Source organism: Schistocerca nitens, chromosome 2, assembly GCF_023898315.1.
Source record: "Schistocerca nitens isolate TAMUIC-IGC-003100 chromosome 2, iqSchNite1.1, whole genome shotgun sequence".
NCBI lineage: Eukaryota > Metazoa > Arthropoda > Insecta > Orthoptera > Acrididae > Schistocerca > Schistocerca nitens.
In genome coordinates this window covers 714,378,337-714,394,930 of record NC_064615.1, presented here as the reverse complement: position 1 = coordinate 714,394,930, position 16,594 = coordinate 714,378,337, and the positions used below count along the sequence as shown (strand labels likewise).

Here is a 16,594-nt window from a genome sequence, read left to right as displayed (position 1 = left end):
GCCGCGACTTGGCCTGGTCCAGCATGCAGTTGTAATCTGCCAGGAAGTTTCAGAAGTAAACCTTTTTTCGACAGAATCATTTGGGGCATTGTCATCCACAGAAACGGTATGTGGGAGAATATATCTCTGAAGCAGGTTAAAACTTGTTCTGAGGCTATTTGTACGATACGGACTTTCAACGCCACCACAAGAGATGGCAGCCACTACTTATTAGCAACGTTATGTGACGCATAAAATGCGTCAAATATAAATTCCTTCGGTAAAATGTACAGTTTAAAGAGAAAAAAGTCTATCTGTCTCTCGCTTTGCTATCAAATATTTTACTTTATTCCTCCTTCAAAGCCATCATAAAAAGAAAAGAAGAATGTTATGAAATAAACAATGGTAAAACATTGTGCATATTGTGCGGGATTTAGTAGAATATGTAGCACAGTTATAATGCAGAACATTAGGTTCCATTAAGGTATTAGGTTATTTGGGACTCATTTTTAACATCGGAAACTTTTGATACGATCGTCATCACAAGAAATATTCGCACCTGACTTGCATTGATACAATGACGCAAATGGAAAGTGTTGCGTCATCAATGCTTTGCCCAAACGCTACGAAATTCATACTACAGTATATCCATGCTTGTGGGATACGTTGATTAAAATTTCATCTTTATTTGAGCGTATTTTCAAAACAGAAAAAATCTATTCTTAGAGACGAAGAATACTTTGAGAATGCTATTGGGTGAGACTAACGTTAACGGAACTTTTCACGGGGAGACCGCAAAGCAGTATCCCAGAGACTATGCGCGTGCAACTTATGATCATTTTCAGGTGGAATCATTAGCATTAGGGACATGGCAGCATCCTACCGAGAAGACCGTAGGATTATTCGACTGCCGTTGACCAATAGAGTGATGACAACAGCTGAAACCCGGGCACAGGTTGCAACCAGAATATCACCACGAACCGTCGGCAACAGACTACTGGAAGCTGGGATGAGATCTCCAGTTGCAGAGCGTTTACAGTCAGCTGCAACATTGAGCGGGTTTCCTATTGTGTTCGGCGATGAAAATCAAATGGCTCTGAGCACTATGGGACTTAACATCTGAGGTCATCAGTCCCCTAGAACTTAGAACTACTTCAACCTAACTAATCTAAGGACATCACACACATCCATGCCCGAGGCAGGATTCGAACCTGCGACCGTAGCGGTCGCGCGGTTCCATTCGGCGATGAGTTTCGCTTCTGTTTGTGATGGTGAGATCGACGCGACTGGTCTGCAGATGATATGATGAAAGATCACTGGAATTAACAATTAACGGCACTCATATATCTGCAAATTGTTGAATTATGATGTAGAGCACTACTGGATATGACAGAAGCACTAATTTGGGGCTGGTGAGAATGATGAACCCTCGCCAGTACATGGAAAGATTGGTAGACAACGTTGTCATACTCTTAATAACCAGGATACCAAGCAGCACACTCCAAAAGATAACAGAAGTCACCTCGCCGCAGTTCACACCTCTGAAGCACAGAGGAATCTTTAGATCTCTCACTGGCTTGCACGGATCCATAATTTGTCAGCCATAGAACATATCTTGAATGCGACGGGAGAACTACTTTCATGCCAGCCTCCGGCCATCTATCTTCACGAACTATCACAGGATGTGTTCCAGGAATGGCAAGAAATTCCCAAGGATGACATTCGGAGGATTTTGACTCCATGGCTCAACGAATGCAAGAGTATATTCGTGGCCGTGGGAGTCACGCCTCATACTGATATTGATGGTGGACATAAGTGTGGAATGGAATGATAATTTAACCATTTAAATCTCGTTATGTGCTGAACATCTCCATAAAGTTTGATGTATGTCGGGCTGGTTCTTCAGGGTGTAACACTTAGCATTTCCGTCAGTGAATGTAAAGAAATTGTGTGATTTATAACCCTTTATAGTTTCTACTAATGTTTTCCCTATAATGTTGAAAAGAAGGCACTCGATTAACATAACCTTTAAACGCAATAGCTTGTTGCTACAAATTTCGCGTTTCTTCGAAATGTGTATTTAGTATTCCTGTCGAAGATAATACAAATCAAAACGAAAGCTGGGGGCCTTGCCCTAACTGCAAATGAAAAAATTTATAGTAGATAATGTGCTAGGCGAACACGAAGACAAGTAGTTCAATGGCGGAATTCATACTATATGTAATACGTGAATTTACCTGAGAGTCAGCCACACGCTCAGATGAACTTCCCATTTTGTAACAGTACTGTACAAAATCTCGTTCCTCTTATTATTCATCTGTGTTATTGTACACGTTCCCGGCGTTTACATAAGATATTCCGACATCAAAGATATATAAAATGGGAAATATAAAACACTCGTGGTCTTATACGCTGTCTCCCAACAATTAAAGAAACTAATCTGACCCGGAAACAATTCATCTGATCCAATGTTCGTCTCGTTCACATCTGAAAGCAAGCACGCGTCCGCTATTAATCGGAGGCCTATCCATTTGTGGCTAAATGTACTTACGGCGCCGGCAGATTTCCTTTGCGTACTGCTGTTGGCAGTTCATTACCGTAGATCGTAGCCAGTCTGATGACAGTATACGGTAGGCAATGAAAATCGTCCAGTTTTGTGATTTTGATTTACCAGTATCACAAATATGGAGCTGTCTTTTCCGAATATGCCACGATTTGCGAGGTTGTGGATAGGCAGAAACCTAAGAGCACAACTTAAACTGCTGTGAGTGAAACAAATATCAGTTAACTTCACTTATGAGGCAAAGGAAATTGCGAATGACAATCTCATTATCTATCTAAGATCTGGCCCCTCGATCGTCGTGTTGACTTCCCATTATTCATCATGCGAACTGTTACCAACATCAGCACGCAACGGAAAATCCGAAGACACTGTTGGTACTCTTTAACCCCACTTGTCGCAAAAATGAAATACGCTCTGACCGAGATCGGTGCAACATAGGCGTAACGCTTATAGAACTGGAACCAGTCCACACATGACATTTCTGACAACGTACAGGCTATATGGCTTTCTACCGCCTTGAGCTGGTACTCTTTAGCTGTAGGCAGTATTGACAGCGTATTTCTTGGGACAGAAAACGGGATACAAGCATGCGCTTTGGGCGATTGGAAGCAGCTTGTTCGTGTGCGCGGCGCGCGGCTCACCTGAATCTGCTCCGCCTCCATGTCGAGGGCGCGACTGGAGAAATCGTGGAGCTGCTGCTGAGGCTGCTGCTGCGTCAGCACGGGCTCACTGTGTTACCCTGGATACCACACACATTGTTAGCTGCGCCCCAGCACCCCAGCCCAATACGCAACAGAAAGTAGTAATGGTTGCATCTATAGCGCGAATCGTTACGAGTGAAGATGCTCAGTCGTTAGAACGATCTGTTCCTGCAAAGCATGAGTAAAGCAATACGATCGTCTTTTTGCAAAGGTGATCATTTCCAGGAGTATTTGTTTTCTTCTGGTTCATGTATAACAAACTAACGTCTTTTGTTTTCTTCTTATACTACAATATCTCTGGAAATGTTCTCAGCCACCAGTACACCTGCAATCGTTGCGTTGCATCATACACCTGCGATCGTTGTGTTGCATCATCATATCATACTTCACAGGGTTTCAGTTAGGGCAACTTGTCGGTATGGGTCTAGTTGATACATCCATAACGACAGTCAGAAATCAACCCACGGTGTCTGGAAGTACTCTACCTAGATAAAGTGAAGTCCTATGATATGAATAGCTGGAAGACCCATAAGGGTGGTTTTAGCCACCTAACTGGAAAGGTGTTTCTTATCCTCCACGCCAGCTGGCAACTTTCCTTCGCGAAGTGTGAGATCTGTGTGTGTAGGTGTATTTGTCAAGTGTAGGTCATTATAATGGTTATATATATATATATATATATATATATATATATATATATATATATATGTGTGTGTGTGTGTGTGTGTGTGTGTGTGTGTGTGTGTGTGTGTAGTGTCGTGTTCGTGTTGAGGAAGATGAGACGATGTAGAGGGTGAAACCCAGTGCAGCCACAATAGCCTACGCCTCTCGAAGAGCACCAAGCGGGTGACAGACAACCGTCAACAGTGTAACAGTGTCACATACCCTCTCTCCATGAGACACTACGAACAGGTTCTGAATTTAATCCAGGACCTTGGCTCAAAGGTCAATGATTTACGCCACCACCTCTCAAGACCCCTTTGCCGTAAAGGCAAATGGGAACATTGTCAGCAGCGCGTGGCGTTCGTGGACGGTCACCCGTCCATTTACCGGCTACCCCTGTGCACCGCGTACAGTACGGAGGGATACATAGGACGACGGTTTGAGCCTCGGCGTCAGTTTTCAGTTTGACTCAGCAGCAGCGTTCTCCTGAAGATGGCGGACAGTTGGATCGCCGAAATCACGTTGTTTTTAGGATCCGGCAGAAAACCTGAGGAGACATCCAGCACACGTAGTTCATTGGAAAGCATCGTCTGTTCAACGCAGTACTACAATAACAAACTTCCTGAGGATAACATCAGGACACTAAGAAGATTTGTTATCTCTCACAAGAAGACAAATAGCATGGAAATTATTTTTGAGCTTAACACGTTTAGAATACACAGTTTCGTCGAAATTAGAGCGACGGAAAGTGAATAAACCAAACATTCACTCTGCATCTGCTGTTGCCAAACCTATGGCAAACGAGATGGCTCTAGAGAATAGACTCCAGTGATATAATTTACACCAAACTGGGAATACTGCGTAATGGTGTCATATAATGTGGTCCTTAAGAGTACAGACACCAAGAGAAATTAAGCAAGTCTTACTGTCTTCTTTGAGTAGTGAACCTGATGGAGGTTCTGACTTGTTTTAGCGAATATATCGTGTTCTTTGTGATTCTGTTGCGATAAGGAAAGAGAAAGTAACTGTAAGCTCCATGAAATCTTTTCAGATAACCGTAGTCACTCAGTGTTCCCAGCAGAGAATTACATCTTCCAGAAAGATGATAGGCTTCCAGCATTGCTGCAAATGTACTAGATTGTTTGAATGAGAAGTAGGATGGACAATAAGTCTTCCGTCGCTTGTACAGTCGATAGACATGAATGTTTTGGGGGCATTGTGGCACTGTATTAGGGGAAAAAAGTAAAATCTTCACTACCCTACAGTTGCACCATTCGAGAGATATCAACACTTTTTTCCTCACACGAAATCTAGCTTTCCATCACTCATGATTTGTATACATCCATACTGAGGCAGATGGACATGGAAATTGTTGCGTTCATTGTAGTCATTGTTTTATAATGGAATAAAACACGAACAAATTAACAAATATGGAATGTAACTGACACAACAAGAGATTTACTGCCCCATATCGTGGACATTACTCTGCAGCTGGAATATGACAAATAATTCGATCAAATATCGATTGAGTAAACAAATCTTAAAGCCTCTGAAAAGCACTGAGCTGTTCAATTTCAATAATTGCTCGCATTTGCTCGTTATTTAAGAGTAGATCAGAAGTGAAACGCGCTCACATATGTTCTGTACATATGTGATTGGCTTCATTCTGGGTAAACGTACGGGTTTAACTACCGCACAAAATTCTGCAAAATGATCGCCCATTGAAGATTGTACTGTATGTTAGCAGGGGGCTTAGAAACGACGGAGAGAGCCGGCCGGGGTGGCCGAGCGGTTCTAGGAGCTACAGTCTGGAACCGCGCGACCGCTACGGTCGCAGGTTTGAATCCTGCCTTGGGAATGGATGTGTGTGATGTCCTTAGGTTAGTTAGGTGTAAGTAGTTCTACGTTCTAGGGGACTGATGACCTCAGAAGTTAAGTCCCATAGTGCTCAGAGCCGTTTGAACCATTTTGAACGACGGAGAGGCTCCGTCCCCGCAGCAGTCGCAGTAGTCCACAAACCCACGACGACTACCGCAGTGCACTTCACCCCTCCACCGTCCCACACCGAACCACTCTTTCAGGGTTATTGTGCGGTTCGGCTCCCGGTAGCACTCCCCCCCCCCCCCCCCCCCCCACCTCCCCACCTCCTCACGCCCACGTAACGTCTCACAGCAGACGAGTGTAACCCCTATGTTTGCGTGGTAGAGTAATGGTGGTGTTCGCGTACTTGGAGAACTTGTTTGCGCAGCAATCACCGACGTAGTGTAGGTGAGGCGGAATAAGGGGAACCAGCCCGCATTCGCCGAGGCAGATGGAAAACCGCCTAAAAACCATCGACAGACTGGCCGGCTCACCAGACCTCGACACAAGTCCGCCGGGCGGATTCGTGCCGGGGACCAGGCGCTCCTTCACAATCCTGTTGCCGTGCGTTAGACCGCACGGCTAACCGGGCGGGCGCCCATTGAAGATACTGAGGGAAAGCGCAACCAGCTGCAACTGCTTTTAAAAAGTTCTTATTTCGCAACGATTACTGGTTTTCAGTAATAAGCATCCGGACACCCCTGTGTAACACGGAATTGACCACTAGATGTCACGAGGCGCACTCGCCAATAAAAAAGCAGGCGGAGAGTGTTGTGTTGTTAGTAAAGACGCAGGAACAGCAGAATGGGTCGGTCAGGATAGCTCAGTGACTTCGAACGTGAACTAATCTTTGGTCCACCTGAGTAGCAGAATCATTAGGGACATTTCAGCCCTTCTGAAGCTCCAATGGCGACTATTGGTGATGTGATTTTAAAGATCTAACTCGAAGGAACAACCGTAGCTAAACGAAGCCCAAGTAGACCTCATGTACTGACGGATAGGAGCCATCGACCTTTGCTTCAAAATGTCGCATGAAATCAGCGGAAGGAACGAGTCGTGAGTTCCGAAGTGCTACCCGCAGTTCAGCTACCAGAATTACGGTGTAAAGGAAGCTTAAGAGAATGTGTTATATTGTGAAGCAGCTCCTCATAAACCGAACATTTGTGTAATCAGTGATAAGTGACGTTTGAGGTCAGTAGAGAGTGACGCCACTGAACAGTGAATGAATGCAAACGAATGATATGGAGTGACGAAAGCGCCAGACCCTGTGGTAATTCGAGTTTGCTGAATGCTTAAGAACGTTACGTGCCATCACGTGTAATGTTAACAGTGAAGTACAGACGAGTATATGTTACGCTGTGGGGATATTTCTCGTGTTTCGGGTGTGGTCTCCTTAAGGCGCTTAGTAAAACGCTAATTGAGGAATGATATGAACAAATTTTACAGCATTGTGTACTGTGTAGAGTAAGGAACACTTTGGAGACGATGATTGTTTGTACCATCATGACAGTGAACCATCATAAAGCAGTGCATGAAGGGCGATGGTTTGTGGATAATAATATTCCTAAAATGGAATGGCCTGTCCAGAGTCTCGATGAGTCTCGGATGAGTTAGGAAGTCGACTTCGCTCCAGACCTCAGTGCTCAAGATAACTATCTTCTCTTTTTTCCGCTCTTGAGGAAGAATCGGCTGCCATTCCTCCAGAGACTCACTCAATGAAAGCGTCCCCAGCCGATTTCAAGCCGTCTTAAAGGTAAAGTGTGAATACACCTTGTTTTAACGTGCATTAATAGGTGTCCGGATACTTCTGATCACATAATGTGTATCATAATCAGCTGAAACCACTCACTGATAATCAGATAAAGCTAGCTAATTGTAGCGTTATTGACTGCAGCCTTTTACCTAATATTCCATATGGTTCCAGACGGCTACATCTAAATCACAGCAGTGCAGTGTCTGAGACAGGGTTCTTCGAACAACCTTCAGACTGCTGCTCTACCGTTAAATCTTTTCGTATGAGCTTCGACTTCTCTCAGTTCATTATGATGATCATTTCTTCCTAAGTAGGTCGGCATCAATAAAATGTTTTAGCGTTCAGAGGAGAAATCTGATGATTGAAATTACGCAAAAAGATCTCGCCGCAACGAAAACCGGAAACCAAAACACAAGCTCCCTTTCTTTGGACTTTTTCGATGTCCTCCATCTGTCCTGCCTGATAATGATCCCATACCGCACAGCAATACTCTAGGACTCTTTTGGAGACCTGTTGTATCTTCTAAGTGTACGACCAATAAAATTCAGTCATTGGTTTGCCTTACCCGCAACGTTACCTATTGATTTTTCCAAATTAAGTTGTTCGTAATTGTAATTACGTATTTTGTTTAATTGATAGCCTTTAAATTATGTTTGATTTATCGTGGACCTAAATTTAGCGGATTTCTTTTCATACTCATGTGGATGACCTCACATTTTTTCTTACTTAGGGAAAATAACCACATTTCGCACCATAAATATATCGTGTCTAAGTCATTTTTCAATTGGTTTTGAGCTTCTGATGAATTTGCTACACAGTAAATGATAGTATCAGCTCCTCACATTGTCTCCTAAATCGTTTATTTATGTCAGGAACAGCAGAGGACCTGCAAACTCTTCTTTTGGGAGCTCCACGAATCACTCCTGTTTCACTCTATTTCCTGAGAGTTACTGAATTCTGTGATCTTTCTGACAACAGCTCACGAATCCAGTCACACAACTGAAGTTATATTCTGTGTGCCTACAACTTGATTAGAAATCTCTGGTGAGGAACACCATCAGAAGGCTTCTGGAAATCGCGGACCATGAAATCAGTTTGGGATGCCCTGACCAGGGAAGCAAGGAGTGAACCGTTGCAGTCTACATTGTTGCCAGATTTATTCAAGAAGGTGGGCCTCATCCCAACCCTGTCCCCTTGCCTGTTGCAGATGTGGCAATGTCGCACTGAGGACATCACTGGATGATGTCTGGGATTTTCCCCCTCCCTTCCGCCCACTTCCCCTACTACTCATCATCATACTTCCCGACGACAGCGTTCCCTCCCAGCCCTCTCCCCAACCCTCTTGCATCCGAAAATTTGGGGGAAAAATCGCTCCGTCTGTGCTGAGCTGTCGGAGTGGAAGGCATACGATGGTTTTCCTTTACTTTGGGGTGTTATCCTGTTAGGAAATGCGTGGTAAAATTTTTTCTTGTGCATATGCTCACTTTTACGTGTGGAGAGTGAGTGACCTAGTTCACATACAGCCACCAGAGGGTGCTCGAAATTGTGATGTCATGAGAGAAAAAAATGTTAGAAACCAATTGGAATGCTTATACAGAAGGAAAACTGTGGTCATCAGGTTCATACATGTTAGGCGTTGTTGTCCCACAGAATGCAGCAACCAGTTCTTCTTCTTCTTCTTCCTCCAGGTATATCTTTGTCACTGTTCACCTCTCCTTCCTGGGAAAAACCGGTTGTAGGTTACATCAAAGCTGGTACAAAATCCTTTGGGAAAGATGTTGTTCACAAGGCAAACTTTCCAGGAATATCTTTGCCAAACTTCATGTAGGTAAGAATAGGGTTAGCTACACTTTCAACTACTTTTCAAGGTCACCCAACCACCCACTTCATCCGTCGAAAAGACTTACATGTAGATCATTTTATATAGGGGACTTTTGGATTTTTGCTAGAGAGTAGCTCTAGCCAGTCTAGCCAATAGTTGCTGGCTGTAGAGAGGATGTTTTCGCTGTTAGACTAGCACTAGAGAGCTGCTCCAGTCAGTCTAGTATTTGGGAAGGATGGATAGTAATAATAGGACAGCAAACTGTCTCTGAAGTGCAGGGAAGTGGACGCCTGTTGAGCTACAAGTAAACTGCTGGTGGGAGAGACATGAGGGTGGGTAATAGTAAGACAGTGACCTACTGTCCCAGTGCCGTTATAAAGCCATGCTCCCTATACACAGGAGTCATGTAGCAACAACATTGGGAAACGAAACGCAGTTACACTTACACTCCTGGAAATTGAAATAAGAACACCGTGAATTCATTGTCCCAGGAAGGGGAAACTTTATTGACACATTCCTGGGGTCAGATACATCACATGATCACACTGACAGAACCACAGGCACATAGACACAGGCAACAGAGCATGCACAATGTCGGCACTAGTACAGTGTATATCCACCCTTCGCAGCAATGCAGGCTGCTATTCTCCCATGGAGACGATCGTAGAGATGCTGGATGTAGTCCTGTGGAACGGCTTGCCATGCCATTTCCACCTGGCGCCTCAGTTGGACCAGCGTTCGTGCTGGACGTGCAGACCGCGTGAGACGACGCTTCATCCAGTCCCAAACATGCTCAATGGGGGACAGATCCGGAGATCTTGCTGGCCAGGGTAGCTGACTTACACCTTCTAGAGCACGTTGGGTGGCACGGGATACATGCGGACGTGCATTGTTCTGTTGGAACAGCAAGTTTCCTTGCCGGTCTAGGAATGGTAGAACGATGGGTTCGATGACGGTTTGGATGTACCGTGCACTATTCAGTGTCCCCTCGACGATCACCAGTGGTGTACGGCCAGTGTAGGAGATCGCTCCCCACACCATGATGCCGGGTGTTGGCCCTGTGTGCCTCGGTCGTATGCAGTCCTGATTGTGGCGCTCACCTGCACGGCGCCAAACACGCATACGACCATCATTGGCACCAAGGCAGAAGCGACTCTCATCGCTGAAGACGACACGTCTCCATTCGTCCCTCCATTCACGCCTGTCGCGACACCACTGGAGGCGGGCTGCACGATGTTGGGGCGTGAGCGGAAGACGGCCTAACGGTGTGCGGGACCGTAGCCCAGCTTCATGGAGACGGTTGCGAATGGTCCTCGCCGATACCCCAGGAGCAACAGTGTCCCTAATTTGCTGGGAAGTGGCGGTGCGGTCCCCTACGGCGCTGCGTAGGATCCTACGGTCTTGGCGTGCATCCGTGCGTCGCTGCGGTCCGGTCCCAGGTCGACGGGCACGTGCACCTTCCGCCGACCACTGGCGACAACATCGATGTACTGTGGAGACCTCACGCCCCACGTGTTGAGCAATTCGGCGGTACGTCCACCCGGCCTCCCGCATGCCCACTATACGCCCTCGCTCAAAGTCCGTCAACTGCACATACGGTTCACGTCCACGCTGTCGCGGCATGCTACCAGTGTTAAAGACTGCGATGGGGCTCCGTATGCCACGGCAAACTGGCTGACACTGACGGCGGCGGTGCACAAATGCTGCGCAGCTAGCGCCATTCGACGGCCAACACCGCGGTTCCTGGTGTGTCCGCTGTGCCGTGCGTGTGATAATTGCTTGTACAGCCCTCTCGCAGTGTCCGGAGCAAGTATGGTGGGTCTGACACACCGGTGTCAATGTGTTCTTTTTTCCATTTCCAGGAGTGTATTTACGAGTTGCAAGTAGCTTCAAAGCCAGCAGAACCTTGGGAGAAACATGAAGCGTAATTTTTTACGAATGTAGTGCTCACTATCTTACTTGAACACAGCATCTCAAGACGAAAAGCTGACCAATGACCTCCAGTCTAGTCCAGCGCCATCCACTAAGTGCATTGTGCACGTAAAGACCTAACTGGCCGGAGCATTTCTTTGTACCTGCCAGGTTGCAAGAGACGAGACTTAGCTGCGGCATCCAGTCGGCCGGCTCTCGTGACCATGCTTGTTGCTGGCCGCGGATCGTCGTTACAACTCCTAGCACATTGCGAAACAAGCAGGTGCGGCTTGGGCGTAGAGTCCTAACTGCAATTCCATCCTCCGACATAGACTCTCAAGTTTAAAAAATCTACTTTACCCAATCTGAGATGGGGACGTTGGTGCTGATATGGACGTATATATGTCTACATATCTTTTTCTCCCCACGTTCTATTTGCGAGTGGAATAGGAAAGGAAATGACTACTAGTGGCATAGGGTACCCTCTGCGACGCACCTTACGATGGTTTGCGGAGTACGCACATAGATGTAGATGGAAATTTAGTCTCTCTGTTAAGATGCCAGTCCATCTATTCATAGGCACACAAAACTCACGAAAGAAGTCGTCTCTTATTTATGGAGAAATCAAAAGATGGAACTTCTGCTGCTGATTGTCTCGTAGAAAAAACCTTCGTATTAGCCTCTAATTTTCTCACTGCAGTCACTTTACGGGACGTATGTGGGAGGGAGTAATATGTGTGCTCACAACGATTAGAAGAAGCGGTAAAGGTATAACATCCCAGCCTCCCTCTTGTCAACGTATCGCTTACTCTCCACATTCCCACGAATCTTCCAATCTTCGATATCTAGCTATATATAACCCCAGCCAGTTCACAGACCGCTCCTAATTATTTCGAAATCCCCTCACGTTGCGACAGGATTGTTCCATTAGTCAGAAGACTGTCCAGTCCTTTACACACCAATGGCTATGTAGAGAGCTATTACAGCGAGAAAGAAATAGCACACTAACATTCGGGGAGAAATTCACGGTAATGCTGATGCTCGCATCCAGTTATTTTTTATTTTTATTTTTTTACGATTGGTACTGCTTCTAATGGTTTGTGCTCGTTGACGTAATAGAACGGTACCGGGCCTCTTCGGCTATTTTAGATTCAATAGCTACATTTATATACATTCAGCTTCAACGCCCATCAATCCCCATTCCTTTGCAAATCTCCAAAGCTTGCCGGTGTTGCTATAGGCAGGAACCTACACCTAAATACGTATTCCGCAAACCACTGCAAGGTGTGAGCTACGTCGTAAATGTATTGTCTAGTTCTTCGTTCCTTTTCCAGTCAGATGCGTAATGATCTACTAAAAATGAATGTCTGTATGCCTCTTTACATACTATGATCCCCTCTATGATCGCTACGCCAGATGGAAGTTTTTTAATGCCCAAATAATCCTTACTGCTGCACCTTTGCTACACGAGGATGTACAAAGAAAATCTAATATATCTCCTGTTCATCGATATCGAATGATTGTCTATAAAAATGATACTGTATGTGTCCTAATATCATCGACGATAGGTCCAGAGTACAGTCTAGGGGCCCCTCCATGAAACTGACACACACACACACACACACACACACACTCACACGCGCACACACACACACACACACACACAGAGAGAGAGAGAGAGAGAGAGAGAGAGAGAGAGAGAGAAATAGCGTTGTGTTTGCAACTTTCCTAAGTTTACAAGCAAATTTAGAACATGTGACCGGAAGTCACATCATGATCACTTGGGCAAAAGTGTCAACATCTTGGATATTTAGAGCGGACTATACGGTGATAAGCCAAAACATTATGACCACTAGCCACCGCAACTTTCAATGTCTTCTGATGGCGTTGCTGGCACGTGACGTGGTAAAAAAAAGTATGTAAGAGAGGCAGACACGGACGGGGAATCACGCAACAGAAGATGTGGGCTCAAAATGAGGAAATCCATTGAGATAAGTGATCCTGACAAAGGGCAGATTATTATTACGCAGAGCCTGTGAACGAGTATCTCTAAAACGACGAATTTTGTCGAATGTTCCACGTGCTACTGTCGCGAGCATCCACGAAAAGAGGTAGGACAGTGTAACTACCGCTAGGCTGTGAATGGTTGGACCTTCATGGCTCGTCACAGAACGTGGTGTTTGGAGGTTTGTCTGCTCTGTAAAGTAGGATATATGGCGATCTGTGGCATCTCTCCCGAAAGAACATATTGTTGGTGCACACACAAGTGTTTTGGAGAGCACCATTCCTACTACGTGTTTACATGTTGACCCGACGATATCGTCAGTTATCATTGCAGTGAGCACAGGACCATCAGGATTTGACCTTCAGTCAGCTCTTCGGCTGAATCACATTTTTGCTACACTAGGTCGATAGTCGTCTCGACAAACGCCGTCATCGATATAAACGGCGGCTCGAAAAGTGCAACGCGCCACGGCTGCAGGCTGGTTGAGCGTATTATGCTATGGAAGACATTCATTCTCCTGCGTTTGTATAGGCCCTGTGGTAGTAATCGAAGACACGCTGACAGATGTGAGCCACCTGCATCCATTCATGCTTGATGTCTTCCCGACGGCGACGTTATCTTTCAGCACTATAACTGTCCGGCCTCGCGGAGTGGCCGCGCGGTTTGAGGCGTCATGTCACGGATTGCGCGGCCACTCCCGCCGGAGGGACGAGTCCTCCCTCGGGCATGGGTGTGCGTGTTGCTCTTAGTATAAGTTGTTTTACGTTAGTTTAAAGTAGTGTGTAAGTCTAGGGACCGATGACCTCAGCAGTTTGGTCCCATAGGAATTCACACACATTTGAACATTTGAATTTGAAATGTCCGTGTCACTGAGCCAGAACTGTGCTACAGTGGTCTGAGGAGCATTACAGTAAACTCCCGTTCATGTCTCGGCGACCAAATTTGCCTGATGTAAAGCCTATTGAACTCATGTGGATCGCTATCTGGCGTCATCACTGCGTATAAAATGACCTACTCGTTATTTCCTCGAATTACATAATATGTGCGTAGACATCTAATGCCACACACCTCCATGAACATACCGACAAGCTGTCAGATCCCTGATACGGAGAATTAATTATGTATTTCTTTCCAGAGACGGACAGACGAGTTATTAAGCAGATGATATAATAATGTTTTGGCTCACCAGTGTATATAGAGGGAGCTTTGAAAGCAGGCCACTCTGTAACGCAGTGGATGTCTGGGGGTGTTGGGAAGGTATATCGGTGTGTCGAACTGTTCGTTTTGTACGAATACTCCCACATTCATCTTCCGAAATCAGCATCGTTATGCAGTTCAACATGTGATGTGTGGGAGATTAGTTCAGTTCAACCTAAAAAATCAAAAATTCCGCCCGATCAGACCATGAAGGCTCAACGGTACCGACCGGTCGCCGTGTCATCATGAGCCCAGAAGCATCACTGGATGCAGATATGGAGGGGCATGTGGTCAGCACACCGGTGTCCCGGCCGTATGTCAGTTTATGAGACCGGAGCTGCTACTTCTCAGCAAAGTAGCTCCTCAGTTGGCCTCACAAGGGCTGAGTGCACCCCGCTTGCCAACAGCACTCGGCTGGTTGTATCGTCACCCATTCAAGTGCTAGCCCATCCCGACAGCGCTTAACTTCGCTGATCTGACGGGAACCGGTGTTACCACTGCGGCAAGGCCGTTGGCTAGTTCACGCTAAATATATAACATATGATTCGAGGTAGACATCTTTCAAAGGTTGGTATTAAATTATTAAGCAACGCCCTGACAAAATAAATGATGGCGGATTCTTTTATACTTGTGACAAAGATGAAACCATATGTTTCCATTGTGATGGAGGGTTGAAATATTAGTATGAAACGAATAACCCATGTGTGGAACATGCTGTGTGGTTTCCAACTCATTGTTTGTGCTTCTTGCGAGGGGAGGGATTTTGTGGATGATATGTATCATAAGAGAGATGCAAAAATTACTGCAAAGGTTGTAGCTAACAATAAACCGCCATGAAATCTTCTGACAGCAACATCAGAACACCAAGTGACTATGAGAGCTCCCGACAGTGCACAGCTGTGTAAAATCTACTTCCAGGAATAAGCAGGACACTGTTCTTTCCCTGCAAACATGTTGCTGCTCGGGTTAAACGTTGTCTTATTTTTTCCTGCGTTCTTTGTATCAGAGACCCGGTTAAGCTACAGCAAGAGTATTTTTGACTGAGGCAACAATGTTACAAGACATACCATTATTTTACGATGTATTTCTTCATACAGTGTAACGCAATTAAAAGTAGCCCACCTCCCCTTTGAATGCGAATCGAATATTTCGACTTCTAAATAAGTTATACAGCTACAACAATGGACATTTCTATACAATAAACAGTTGTTCGCATTCTTCTGTCAGCATTTCATTTCAATTTGTCAATGAAGTTAGATGTTTCTCTTTGCGGTCTGCAAAATGACTTCCTCGATAGAAGAAAGAACTGAAATTCCAGAAGCATATGTGAAAACAGTTTCGATTAAGGAAACTCGCAAAATTACCGGGGTCAGTTATCCGGAGAGGACTACCAGCAAAGAGAACAATACAGTGTCTGTGTAAAAATTGGTGCACCTAGGGATGCGTGTAAAAGGACAAAGAATTCCTTCAGTTCGCACGCCAGAAGTTATTGCACACGTTCGATGAAGAATTATTTGGAGCCCAAAGACGTCTACACATAAACTGGCCCAACAGGCGTTTGTAAGTAGGAGGAGTTGCCAGAGGATATTGAAAGGTATTAATTTGAAGCCATATAATGTGACGGGTGGGCAACAATTACGGGAGGATGACAGAAACGTGTATATTACTGCACGTGGCTTTTGAATAACATGAACGGTGGTTTGTTAGACCCTTTCGTCTTTCCGGTAATTTGAATTCACAGACCACGAGGTACTGAGCAACGGAGAACCCTAAAATTGTATGTCGGCGTTTGGTGCGTGGTGACAGGAACGCGCATCATTGGAATGATAGTTTTTGACACTATCCTTAACATGGTTGCATATATGAAAATGTTTGATACATTTTGTGTTCAACTCACTGAATATGAAAGATAACACTGCTTCTTCCGTCAAGACGGAGAAACACGCCACACATATAAGGTATCTATGGGGGTCCACGATGTCTTCACTGAGGAATTATCTGTCAGCAAATATTTATGATCGCCTTGTTCGACGGATCTAACAGCACGGGATTTTTTCCCGTGAGGTCTCTTGAAGAGCAAGGTCTTTAAAACTAATCCACATACAATACAAGGACTCAAAGATAACATCAATTGTGGAGTTGG

General features: G+C 45.3%; 1 protein-coding gene across 1 annotated transcript in view; it reads right to left on the bottom strand.

Moving 5' to 3' along the window:
* LOC126235280 (kelch-like protein 10) overlaps positions 1–16,594 on the bottom strand; it is a 170,201-nt gene that overhangs the window by 142,160 nt on the left and 11,447 nt on the right. The window contains exon 2 of the mRNA XM_049944006.1: positions 3,184–3,271. Within this exon, the coding sequence (XP_049799963.1) occupies positions 3,184–3,271 (88 nt within the window). The remainder of the gene's footprint in view (positions 1–3,183; positions 3,272–16,594) is intronic.